The sequence below is a fragment of the Mustelus asterias genome, chromosome 10, assembly GCF_964213995.1.
Source record: "Mustelus asterias chromosome 10, sMusAst1.hap1.1, whole genome shotgun sequence".
NCBI lineage: Eukaryota > Metazoa > Chordata > Chondrichthyes > Carcharhiniformes > Triakidae > Mustelus > Mustelus asterias.
The window spans coordinates 104,853,246-104,867,210 of record NC_135810.1 but is presented as its reverse complement, the minus strand read 5'-3'; the positions used below and the strand labels follow the sequence as shown (position 1 = coordinate 104,867,210).

Genomic DNA, 13,965 nt, shown 5'->3' with positions numbered 1-13,965 from the left:
GACCCCCCTTTATTTTGAGGCTGTGTCCTCTAGTTTTAACTTCCTTACTAAGTGGAAAGAGTCTCTCCGCTATCTTAACATATCCTTCAAAAGAAAAATGACACAAAATGCATTTCTTAAATGCATAGTATCAACACAGCAAACTACAAGATAAATGTATTATCACTGATATCATACTTGTAGCTATCAACGTTATTGTTTGCCAAAGACTGAATTTAGGCATCAAACAGGGTACATCAGAATTTCATGTTTTAGAAGATGGTATATCCAAACCACATTGTAGTGGGTTCAAAAAATGTATTACAATCAAGTCATGAGAACAACAAAAATGTTTTTTAATTTCTTCATTCACAGGATGTGGGCATCACTGCTAGCATTTATTGTCCATCTCAAATTGCACAGTCCACATGGTATAGGTACACCCACAATGATGTTAGGAAAGGAGTTCCAGGATTTTGACCTAACAGTGAAGGGTAGCATTGTTCCAAGTCGTGGTGGTGTTTGACTTGGAGAGGAACTTGTAGGTGGTGTTCCCACGTACCTGGTGTCCTTTATATTAATTCTCTGGATGTATATATACATTGCGGCACGGTAGCACAGTGGTTAGCACTGCTGCTTCACAGCTCCAGGGACCTGGGTTCGATTCCCGGCTTGGGTCACTGTCTGTGTGGAGTTTGCACATTCTCCTCGTGTTTGCGTGGGTTTCCTCCGGGTGCTCCGGTTTCCTCCCAAAGATGTGCGGGTTAGGTTGATTGGCCATGCTAAAAATTGCCCTTAGTGTCCTGAGATGCGTAAGTTAGAGGGATTAGTAGGTAAATATGTAGGGATATGGGGGTCGGGCCTGGGTGGGATTGTGGTCGGTACAGACTCGATGGGCCGAATGGCCTCTTTCTGCACTGTAGGGTTTCTATGATTTCTATGATTGCTGATTAGGCTGGTAGATTTTGCCCACCCTTAGATGACTGGAATTGGGACATCTTGAACTTCCTGTGATGTACACTTTGTAGCAATTTGATTCAACTAAGTGACATGCCATTTCACGGGGCAGTTCAGAGACAAGTATGTTAGTGTGGGATTGGTGTGCCATATGGGTTAGCCTGAATACAGATGGCAAGTTTACTTCACAAAAATAATAGTGAATTAGTTGACTTTTTAACAACACATTACCTCTAGTGATATAAGCATTTTATTTTTGGACACAAATTTTTAAACCAAATTTCAAATTCTCAAACTGTCATGATGGAATTTGAACTCACATTCAGGCCTTTGCATTGCTAATCCAGCGACACAACCACAGTTTCCAGTGTAACAGTGACTCCTGTATCAAACATTTCTGGATCCTTCTAAGGTATGACCAGTGATTTCTACCAAATCAGTCGGCAATTAAATGATGACTCAAACAAGTCACAGAATTCTTGGCCTGGATCTTCCAATGGCAACAGTGGTGAATGTTCAGATGCTTGTCACTGTTGCACATCAGGACCCTAATGTCATGCCAACCCATGCTGTTTAAATTTCTGATGGGCAGAATTACGTAGCCCAGACCTATCTGAGAATGTCTCTGACACTGACTTTAACATCAGAGACTTGGGCTTTGCATTTTAATTTATGCCAAGATACTTTCGCTGTTTATCATGGGTGTAGGACCTGGGTTGGCATGATTAACAGCAAAAGCTGTGTCAGGAAGACTTACATATATATTTTAAACTAAACCTGAACAATTAACACCCAAACACAATGCCCACTCTCTCACAGCTGCACCACGTACCATCTGCACCACCACAACCCTTCACCCACTACCACTTCCACCCACACCAAAAACTCAATTTGTTTTAGCATATCTTCACACCCACACTGTTTTCCCTTTGGAGAATAGAGGGGAAAGTTGCGCAAGGATTCTTGAGCTGATTATCAGCCTGTTGAACCATGTTATGAATGCTCCTTCCATGGCCAACAAGTCCTGGCATTAGACTCGAACCCGGAGGTTCTGGTCCAGCGGTAGGGACCAGGAGACCTCCTATAAAAACCCCAACACCAGCCATTAACCCATTTACAAACATTTTATCTTCCCATGTTATAAAAGCTGCAATAAATGCAGTACCATTTACCTCTATGAAAACAAATGCAATTAAAAAGACAGCTTTTCAATTCAAACATTTCTGCTTTATTAAACAGCTCTACAATAAATAAATCCATATTCCTCTATCTAAACTCGAAACATGGAAAATCAATCGAAAGTATTTTTAAAATTAGCAATTGTTTTTTATCATAAGGGCTGAACAACAATCAAAAGTCTTCGAAGGATTAGAAATAGCTAAAAATAAACCTTAAAGACATTTTTAAAAACTCATCATAACACTTCAAATTTGCTGGACCTTAAAGAAAGTTACTTGAGCTGATGATGTCAAAGGGAAGGGTGATTCTTTGTTGATCCCTCTACTTCACGTACATCCCTGTGACAATGGCTCGCTCCTCATTCCAGGACAGGAAATCCCAACTGCAGCAATGATAAAAGGAAGGGCCTCACTATTAATCACGGCTGCCACGGAGAGGGTTGAAGTCAGTGGCTATGGATTGAAGTTTGTGATGAGGACTGAAGGTAATTTGATCTTCCCAATATTTAGTTGGAAGAAATTTCTCCTCATTCAGTACTGAATGTTGGACAAGCAATCAGGTCAACCGGAGACCATGTAGAAGTAAAAAGAGATGGTGGTGCAGTAGAGCTGGGTGTTGAAGCTGAAACGTCTTCAGATTATGTCACTGAGGGCCACAGCTGCAGTCCTCCGAGCCAATGACTAACTCATCAAAACTGAAAAGAAACACTAGAACATTTCAGTCTCAATATAGGGGCAATTTAGAATGGCCAATCCACCTAACCTGCTCATCTTTGGATAATAAAGGACAATTTAGCATGGCCAATCCATCTAACTTGCTCATCTTTGGACACAAAGGGACAAATTAGCATGGCCAATCTATCTAACCAATACAGTAGTGCACTTGCCCACTGAGACTCTGGATATCCAGCAATGCACTGTTTCTGATGGAAAGCTGGAAAGCCAAGCACAAAGATCTCTCTTGCCTGTGCTCTTCTCAAGCCAGATGCCAGGTAATGTAGTATCAGATCAGTAAGCTTATTTTTCTCTGCTGTCTATGGCAAAGAAAATTTTTCAAAATCAATGGGTGGCACGGTGGCTAGCACTGCTTCACAATATCAAGGATCTATCTCAATCTCAAAGACTATTTCCTCAGGTGGATGGAGCTATTACAAGGGGGCATAACTATAGGGTTCGTGGTGGGAAATATAGGAAGGATATCAGAGGTAGGTTCTTTACGCAGAGTGGTTGGGGTGTGGAATGGACTGCCTGCAGTGATAGTGGAGTCAGACACTTTAGGAACATTTAAGCGGTTATTGGATAGGCACATGGAGCACACCAGGATGATAGGGAGTGGGATAGCTTGATCTTGGTTTCAGATAAAGCTCGGCACAACATCGTGGGCCAAAGGGCCTGTTCTGTGCTGTACTGTTCTATGTTCTATGATCTGGGTTTGATTTCAGCCTTGAGTGACTGTCTGTGTGGAATTTGCATGTTCTCCCTGTGTCTGCATGGGTTTCCTCCAGGTGCTCCGGTTTCCTCCCACACTCCAAAGATGCGCAGGTTAGGTGAATTGGCCATGCAAAATTGCCTCTTTGTGTCCAAAAGATGTGCAGATTGAGTGGATTGACAATGATCAATGCGCAGGGTTACGGAGATTTGGGATGGTGAGCCGAGGTGGAATGCTCTTTCGGAAGGTTGGTGCCGTCCTGATGGGTTGAATGGCCTCCTTCTGCACTGTAGAGTTTCTATGGTTTCTTAATGTCCAAGTATGCTTGGTCTAACTTGCCATATGAGGGAACTAGGATAATCAGAGCCACTACAGCTGAATTGCTAAGATGCAGCAGGAAACGGATAGGAGTAATAATAAAAAAACATTGTAAGAAGTCTCCGAACTTCAGGCAAGCGTTCTTCAAGGCGGCCTTCAAGACACACGACAACGCAGAATCACCGAGCAGAAACTGGTAGCCAAGTTCCGCACGCATAAGGACGGCCTCAACTGGGATCTTGGGTTCATGTCACAGTACTTGCAGCCCCCACCATACTGCCTGGGTTTGCAAAATCCTATGAACTGTCCTGGCTTGAGACAATTCACACCTCTTTAAACTGTGATTATCCTTTGTTCCACTCACACTATTCGTAACTGTAAAGACTCGCATTCCAACCGCTCTTCACATTCCAATCTGTAATTATCTTGCAATTGTGTCTTTGCCTATATATGCTGTGTTTGTGAACTAACGTCCGCTCACCTGATGAAGGAGCTGTGCTCCAAAAGCTCGTACTTCCAAATAAACCTGTTGGACTTTAACTTGCTGCTGTGAGACTTCTTCCTGTGCCTACCCCAGTCCAAAGCTGGCATCTCCACCTCATAAAAAAACATTGGCTTTTCATTGTGAAAACCTGAATCTTATTAAAATGATTAAGTTTACAATAAATCCTTCTCCTTCAAGTTTAATGGATGCTGTTGTGAGAGGCTGAATAGAACCATAGAACCATAGAAAATTACAGCTCAGAAACAGCCCTTTTGGCCCTTCTTGTCTGTGCCGAACCATTTTATGCCTAGTCCCACTGACCTGCACTTGGACCATATCCCTCCACACCCCTCTCATCCATGAACCCGTCCAAGTTTTTCTTAAATGTTAAAAGTGACCCCGCATTTACCACTTTATCCGGCAGCTCATTCCACACTCCCACCACTCTCTGCGTGAAGAAGCCCCCCCTAATATTCCCTTTAAACTTTTCTTCTTTCACCCTTAACCCATGCCCTCTGGTTTTTTTCTCCCCTAGCCTCAGCGGAAAAAACCTGCTTGCATTCACTCTATCTATACCCATCAAAATCTTATACACCTCTATCAAATCTCCCCTCAATCTTCTACGCTCCAGGGAATAAAGTCCCAACCTATTCAATCTCTCTCTGTAACTCAGCTTCTCAAGTCCCGGCAACATCCTTGTGAACCTTCTCTGCACTCTTTCAATCTTATTTACATCCTTCCTGTAACTAGGTGACCAAAACTGTACACAATACTCCAAATTCGGCCTCACCAATGCCTTATATAACCTTACCATAACACTCCAACTTTTATACTCGATACTCCGATTTATAAAGGCCAATGTACCAAAGGCACTCTTTTAGACCCTATCCACCTGTGACGTCACTTTTAGAGAATTCTGTACCTGTATTCCCAGATCCCTCTGTTCAACTGCACTCTTCAGAGTCCTACCATTTACCCTGTACGTTCTACTTTGATTTGTCCTTCCAAAGTGCAATATCTCACACTTGTCTGCGTTAAATTCCATCTATGAGTGAGGTTTTGCTGAGCAAAGATAAAGGAATGAATTTGGCTGAAACAGGGGTTCAGCGCTGAGAAACAGTTGGCCTGAATCAGGACAGAGCAGGTAAATGTGTCCATAATGTCTGTCTTCTCAGAGGATTTAAGTGGAATGTATCAATGAGAGGTAATCAAGTTGTAAGATGCCAGCAGAGAGAGAATGCAGTTGGGTTTAACCAGAACTGGATTTCATTACTGAAGTGAATCAGCCTTCGAGCTAGTTATAGTTTTTTGAATTTGTTGATCCTTTGAATCCAGCTATTTGCCCAGATTTTCAGCCAGCAGTGGAGGAACAATGCTCGTGTTTCACAACCCTGATGCCTGCCCACAGGATTTTTGTGGGTTTTGAACTTGCTATGACCAGGATTTTAATAAGCCAAGTACTGGGAGATATTAATGAAAACAAAACTCAGATTTCACAAATAAGTGTCAACTGTATTATAAAACTACAGAAGTAATGATTCAGTTTGTATTTTAATTTAAAACCAATGAAATCTACAATCTGAATGTATCAGGGCCAATCATAAGAACATAAGAACATAAGAAATAGGAGCAGGAGTAGGCCATCTAGCCCCTCGAGCCTGCAATCAATAAGATCATGGCTGATCTGAAGTGGATCAGTTCCACTTACCCGCCTGATCCCTATAACCCCTAATTCCCTTACCGATCAGGAATCCATCTATCCGTGATTTAAACATATTCAACGAGGTAGCCTCCACCACTTCAGTGGGCAGAGAATTCCAGAGATTCACCACCCTCTGAGAGAAGAAGTTCCTCCTCAACTCTGTCCTAAACTGATCCCCCTTTATTTTGTGGCAATCAAAGTGTAAACTAAATATAAATGATTAAGGTAACAATGCTCACATGAATTAAATATCTGGAGATATTTGTCTTGTTTTATTGACCCTGAAATGTATTTATTTTTCATACATTTTTACAGCTCCCAGTTAGAAAGATTGAAATACTCACAATCACTTAGAACATCATACGCTTCTGCAATTTGTAGGAACTTTTCCTCTGCACATGGATCCTTACTTTTGTCTGGATGGTACTTCAGGGCCAATTTACGGTACCTACAATGGCAAATAAACATACTCAGTAAAATGCAATAAGTCTTCTCCCTTTCCATTTATTGCCCTGATGGTTCAATGAAGAAATGCACTGCCCTCTCTCATACATACTATCCTGCAAAACCCACAAAGGCTTCCAAAAATCTGGCACAATTTCAAAAAACTCAATAACACAAATTACAACCGGAAAATATTTCCAGGTAAAGACTGAAATAAAAACAGAAAATGTTGGAAATATTCGGCAGGTCAGTCAGCATTTGTGGAGAGAGAGAAACAGAGCTAACATTTCAGCTTGATGATCCTTCATCTGAAAGTAAACACTTACAGCTAAGGCTACAGGTTCAAGGCGACTAAGTGTGTTTAATTTTTATTAAATTGGATCTCTGAACTTTTATCAGTGTTTTGTGATCTGATTCATGACTCAGTTTGTTTTCTATGAAAGGTAAAACCCAGTGGCCTGGCCTGTGACATATAAAAAGTAGAAGTTATAATGAGAGTACAATGGGTCACAAGCTTGCCATGGCATAAATTGCAATTGTACCCAACATTTCATTAGATTAATTGTAGAAGGATAAAAACTTAAGCACACAGAAGTGTGTTTGAAATCATGATCGGTTTAGGCATTTCTGAATGGGAATGTGAACATTAGAAATGCAAAACTAAATTTATAGAGGGGTCTGGCAACAAGGTTGTCAAATTATTTTGATTCTTGACCCTTTTTTGCTGCATTTTCCAGTATTTTGAAGACGATTGTGATTTTGCATTTGAAACCAAAATTAATGGTGAGTGGCATGTTTACATGCTCAGGGGAATAGGCCCACAAACACTATGAAAACCAGTGCCATTCAGAATGATCAGACTGGGCATTTAAAAAAAAATTTGATTTGATTTTTTATTGTCACATGTATTAGTATACAGTGAAAAGTATTTTTTCTTGCGCGCTATACAGACAAAGCATACTGTATATAGAGAAGGAAAGGAGAGAGTGTTACAATCATAGCTAGGGTCCTCACAAGGACATTAATACAGACAACCTTTTCCACTGTCACTCATTTTATTCATTAAGCCTTTACATTGACCATGCCAGTGAAGTACATCCCAATTCAAATCAATATTTGACCATGTATTCATATCGTTTCCATTTATTGCGTAAGGGCTGCAAAAGGGCACTATGACTAAACCTTATGAAAACAATGTAAGTGGGTCTCCCCTGAGCCTTACAACAACTTACACTTATAGGGCACCTTCAGCATAATAAAATCTCACAGGGCACTTTACAAGTGTTATTAAACAAAATTTGACAGTGCACCATGTAAGGGGATACCAGATCAGACCAAATGCTTGGTTAAAGAAGTAGGTTTTTAAAAAGCATGTTAAGGAGGATAGAGAGACAGAGGGATTTGAGGAAGGCATTCCAAAACCTAGGGCCTTGGCTAACAGCGGAGTAATTAAAATCAGGAATGCTCAAGAGACCAGAATTGGCAGAGCGTCTTGATCCTGGATGGTTGTAAGATTGGAGGAGATCACAGAGAGGAAGGGGCGAAGCTATGGAACGATTTGAAAACATCTGCAATCTAGCATTGCGCCAGGACTGGCATTATGGATTTCTTATGAGAGCAAATACAACCTGCTCCTTTTTGATTGCTCTTGTTGGTCCCTAAAGCATCCAAATACAGATGTCATGAAAACTCAGAGCAGTACCTCAAGCATCAACAACAATTGCAGTAACTTGAGATAAATTTGACCCTTAATTGCTGGTAGCATTAGAAGTATTGATTTCTACCAAGACCATTATATATGGACAACCTGTAGAAACATTGTGAAATGCTGACAGTTGCCATGTATACATGTTTATTGAACACAATACTTGATGTAACTAATTCCATTTGCTAACCTCACCACAATATCAGCTTGTACTAATTAGTTATCAAACAAATCTGCCAATGCTGCAAAATAAATGTAACTTAGAAATGCCATGTAAGGGGAAAGTAGAGAGCTCGAGGATGGACTCTGGAATAATTTTCCAACAAATTCAGCCCCAATTACACAAAAGAGATGGAAGAAATGTCTCGATTTTCACGAGAACTATAGCCGCTCTCAAGCAAGAAAAGTGAAATGGACATAGTTGACTCTTTAACAATGCAATTCATGAAGGAGCGTCTTACTAAATTTACCAGAAAAGATTATGTTAAAAATGTACACAAATGATGTCGCATCTTAATGCATCAAACCATAGGACGATAGGGAATTGAACTGTAGCCTCAAATTGATGGTCTTTTCTCCTCTTGTTAATTTTACATTAACTTTTTTCATCTTTATGGTTAATATACCAATAATATAGCATCATGGAATGTAGACCACAAAAATTTGCAGTTTTTTTTGGGAGGGTGCGGTCGGCAGACCGGTATCTTATCTTATCCTCCAACACCTTGATATAAGCAGCTCTACGTTATTGAACACTAATCAGTACAGTAAGCAGTTCTGGGAGCCACAAATTGGACTTTTAAAAAAAAATTTTTTTTATGGGATGTGGGTGTCGCTGGCTAGGCCAGCATTTATTGCTCATTCTTAGTTGCCCTTCAGAAGATGGTAGCGAGCTGCCTTTTTGAACCGCTGCAGGCCTAGGTGGAAGTGCAGTGTAGATTTACTAAAATTATACCTGGATTCTAAGGGTTAAACAATGAGGAGAGATTTCAAACATTCCATGGGACTTGGATGGCTAAAGGGCGAATTCATATAATAATAGAATAGTTACAGCATAAAAGGAGGTCATTCAGCTCATCATGATTGTGTCAGCTCTCTGCAAGTGCTAATCAGCTAGTCCCACTCCCTTTCCCTTTCCCCATAGCCCTGCATTCCTTTCTCCTCAGGTTCTTATCCAATTCCATAAGACCATAAGACCATAAGACATAGGAGCGGAAGTAAGGCCATTCGGCCCATCGAGTCCACTCCACCATTCAATCATGGTTGATTTCAACTCCATTTACCCGCTCTCTCCCCATAGCCCTTAATTCCTCGAGAAATCAAGAATTTATCAATTTCTGTCTTGAAGACGCTCAACGTCTCGGCCTCCACAGCCCTCTGTGGCATTGAATTCCACAGACCCACCACTCTCTGGCTGAAGAAATTTCTCCTCATCTCTGTTCTAAAGTGACTCCCTTTTATTCTAAGGCTGTGCCCCCGCGTCCTAGTCTCTCCTGTTAATGGAAACAACTTCCCTACGTCCATCCTATCTAAGCTGTTCATTATCTTGTAAGTTTCTATCAGATCTCCCCTCAACCTCCTAAACTCCAATGAATATAATCCCACGATCCTCAGACGTTCATCGTATGTCAGGCCTACCATTCCTGGGATCATCCGTGTGAATCTCCGCTGGACCCGCTCCAGTGCCAGTATGTCCTTCCTGAGGTGTGGGGCCCAAAATTGCTCACAGTACTCCAAATGGGGCCTAACCAGTGCTTTATAAAGCCTCAGAAGTACATCCCTGCTTTTGTATTCCAAGCCTCTTGAGATAAATGACAACATTACATTTGCTTTCTTAATTACGGACTCAACCTGCAAGGTTACCTTTAGAGAATCCTGGACTAGGACTCCCAAGTCCCTTTGCACTTTAGCATTATGAATTTTGTCACCGTTTAGAAAATAGTCCATGCCTCTATTCTTTTTTCCAAAGTGTACGACCTCGCACTTGCCCACGTTGAATTTCATCAGCCACTTCTTGGACCACTCTCCTAAACTGTCTAAATCTTTCTGCAGCCTCCCCACCTCCTCAATACTACCTGCCCCTCCACCTATCTTTGTATCATCGGCAAACTTGGCCAGAATGCTCCCTTTTGAAAGTCATGACTAGATCTGCCTCCATCACACTTTCAGGCAGTACATTCCAATCCAGCTAACCTACGCATCTTATCATGAGAATAGCAGAAGACTTTATGCAGATAACGATGATCAATAATGGTCACCATAATGAAGAAGCCAAAGGCATGCTTATGTTCTGACTTTCATACAATTAGTCTGATTGTTCAAGCATTGAAGGTTGCGATCAGAGTCTCCTGTCAAGCTTCTCTTCTCCATGGAGAACAGCCCCAGTTTCTCTAAGCTACCCACATAATTATTCTCTCATCCCTGGAAACATTTTCACAAATCTTTTCTGAATCCTCGCTAAGGTCTTCGCATTCTTCCTGAAGTGTGCTGTCCAGAATTGGGCACAAAACACCAGTTGAGGATGAAACAAATTAGTAAAATGGATCTTTCTCTATACCCTAACTATGACTGTCACACCACATTCTGCACTCTCTCGTTTCCTTCTCTATGAACGGTATGTTTTGTTTGTATAGCGCGCAAGAAACAATACTTTACATTGTATGTTAATACATGTGACAATAATAAATCAAATCAAGTCAAAATCAAAACCAGTGTTTAGTAAAGGTTCATCATAATTTTCTTGCATTCATACTTTATTCCTTTATTTATAAAATCTAGGATCCCATATTTCATTTTAACCATTTTCTCAACCTTTCCAACTACATCTGATCCAAGTTTCAACAGAGCAGGCAGGATTTTCCAGCCACCCTCGCCCCAAAACTGGAAAATCCCACCCAAGGTCAATGGACCTTTCCATGGTCCGCCCCTTGCCCGCTCCGATTCCCATGGCGGAAGGGACAGTAAAATTCACCCCAGCAAGTGGAACAGATTGCATAGAGAGAACCCATTTCTGCTGGCTGGAGAGTCTAGGACTGGGGGCATAGTCTAAAAGTTAGAGGCTGAACTTTCAGGAGTGAAATTAAGAAATACTTCTAACAAAAAGAGTGTTAAAGAAAGAAAAGAAGTTTGGAACTCTGTTCCATGATGGGCAATTGATGCAAGATCATTTGTAAAATGTAAATCTGAGATTGTTAGATTTTTGATGTTCAAGGGTATTAAAGGATATGTGGCAAAGCAACAACTGAATTTCCATTTAACACAGACCAAATGCAACAGGAGATCCAAATATTTCAATATTGAAAGGGAACAGAATTTTAATTTTTACTCTGAAAGTCTAAAAACAATACCAACCGACTCAAGAACAGCTTTTTCCCTGCTGCCATCAGACTTTTGAATGAACCTCCATATATTAAGCTGATCTTTCTCTTCACCCTATCTATGACTGTAACACTATATTCTGCACCCTCTCCTTTCCTTCTCCGCTATGTACTCTATGAACAGCATGTTTTGTCTCTATAGTGTGCAAGAAACAATACTTTTCACTATATCCCAATACATACGATAATAATAAATCAATTCGACTCAATTAAATTCAATCCAGGAAGACCAAAACTTAAAGTTTAAAGTTAAAGTTTAAAGTTTGGGTGGCACAGTGGTTAGCACTTCCACCTCGCAGCGCCAGGGACCCGTATTCGATTCCTGGCTTGGGTCATTGTCATGGTGCTCCGGTTTCCTCCCACAGTCCGAAAGGTGTGCTGGTTAGATGTATTAGCCATGCTAAATTCTCCCTCAATGTACCCAAACAGGCAAGCAAGGAGTATGGTGACTACAGGATTTTCACAGTGACTTCATTGCAGTGTTAACATATGCCTACTTGTGACACTAATAAATAAAACTTTTCTTTTTAAAAAAAAATTCATAAGAACATAAGAACATAAGAAATAGGAACAGGAGTAGGCCATCTAGCCCCTCGAGCCTGCCCCGCCATTCAATAAGATCATGGCTGATCTGAAGTGGATCAGTTCCACTTACCCGCCTGATCCCCATAACCCCTAATTCCCTTACCGATCAGGAATCCATCTATCCATCCATCATCTCACCCTATCGGTAACTGTAACACTATATTATCACCTATATGGAGAGGTGATGGCCGAGTGGGATTATCCTAGCTATTAATCCATAAACTCAGCTAATGTTCTGGGGACCTGGGTTTGAATCCCGCCACGGCAGATGGTGGAATTTGAAATCAATTAAAAATATCTGGAATTAAGAATCTACCGATGACCATGATTCCTTTGCCAATTGTCGGAAAACCCCATCTGGTTCACTAATGTCCTTTAGGGAAGGAAATCTGCCTTACCCAGTCTGCCCTACATCTGCCCCAATGTGGTTGGCTCTCAACTGCCTTTGGGCAATTTGGGATGGGCAATAAATGCTGATGATGTGGAGATGCCGGCGTTGGACTGGGGTAAACACAGTAAGGAGTCTAACAACATCGGGTTAAAGTCCAACAGGTTTATTTGGTAGCAAATGCCACTAGCTTTCGGAGCGCTGCTCCTTCACCTGCTCCTGCTTGAAGGAGCAGTGCTCCGAAAGCTAGTGGCGTTTGCTACCAAATAAACCTGTTGGACTTTAACCTGGTGTTGTTAGACTCCTTATAATAAATGCTGGCCAGCCAGCGACGCCCATGTCCTACGAATGAATAAAAAAAAATTCTGCACCCTCTCCTTTCCTTCTCCCCTATGTACTCTATGAATGGCATGTTTTGTCTGTATAGTGCACAAGAAACAATACTGTTTCACTGTAACCCAAAACATGTGACAATAATAAATCAAATCAATAAAGGAAAACCAAAAGTTGAAAGGAAGTTTGGGATGCAAAGTGCTTGGCAAATCTCTAGATTAGATTTGGAAGTGAGCAGGCTGACCAGCCTGATTTTAGTGAATGGAGGAGCAGCTTTGAGGGGTGACATGTTGACCCACTCACTCCCTGCGCCCTTGGTGCTTGGTGAGGAAGGATCACTCACGCTTTCTTAACATCCGCGTCCGTTGCGTTCCTGATGATGCCCAGGAGAGTGTAATAATCCTGACCCATCTTCAGCACTGAGGTTTCCTCACTATATTAAATTTGAAGGATGCTTGCTTGCTGTCCTCTCTCCCCACCACTGCCTCTCTTCCCCACGCCGGACCTCCGTTGCTGTGGCAACCGCCCGGCCACAAAATGGCGGCGGCGGTTTCATCGGTCGCCATGGTTACCGGCGCACGGCCTTCTGGGAATTGTAGTTCCTGTGGATGATGGTTGCGTTCTGCTCAGAGTTTACCCCTTTTCAAAAACAAAGCCAACAGCTCTCTGTGGTTTTGAAATTACTTCATATATTTTGAGTTTCTTTTTCAAACACGCTTTGCAAAAAAAAGAAAATCTCAGTATGCTTTATTATTTTTGATCATGTTAAAATCTCATCTTAATTTTCATTTATTCTTTCAGGGAATGTGAGTGTTGCCAGCATTTATTTTCCATCTCTTAAATGTCGGTTGATGGGATGCCTTCTTGACCCACTGCAGTTCATGTGGTTATAGGTACGCAAAAACCCAGTCTGCAGGTGCAACAGGTGATCAAGAAGGCAAATGGGATGTTGGCCTATATCGCAAGGGGGATAGAATATAAAAGCAGAGATGTCTTGCTGCATCTGTACAGGGCATTGGTGAGGCTGCAGCTGGAATACTGTGTGCAGTATTGGTCCTCTTATTTGCGGAAGGATATATTGGCCTT

At 41.5% G+C, this 13,965-nt stretch overlaps 1 protein-coding gene across 1 annotated transcript in view; it reads right to left on the bottom strand.

The window, feature by feature from the left end:
• dnajb13 (DnaJ heat shock protein family (Hsp40) member B13) overlaps positions 1–13,413 on the bottom strand; it is a 51,077-nt gene extending 37,664 nt beyond the window's left edge. The window contains exons 1-2 of the mRNA XM_078222867.1: positions 13,223–13,413; positions 6,392–6,495 (exon numbers count right to left, since the gene is read on the bottom strand). Coding sequence (XP_078078993.1) covers positions 6,392–6,495; positions 13,223–13,290 — 172 coding nt within the window. The 5' untranslated portion in view covers positions 13,291–13,413. The remainder of the gene's footprint in view (positions 1–6,391; positions 6,496–13,222) is intronic.
• Between the last annotated feature and the right edge of the window lie 552 nt (positions 13,414–13,965).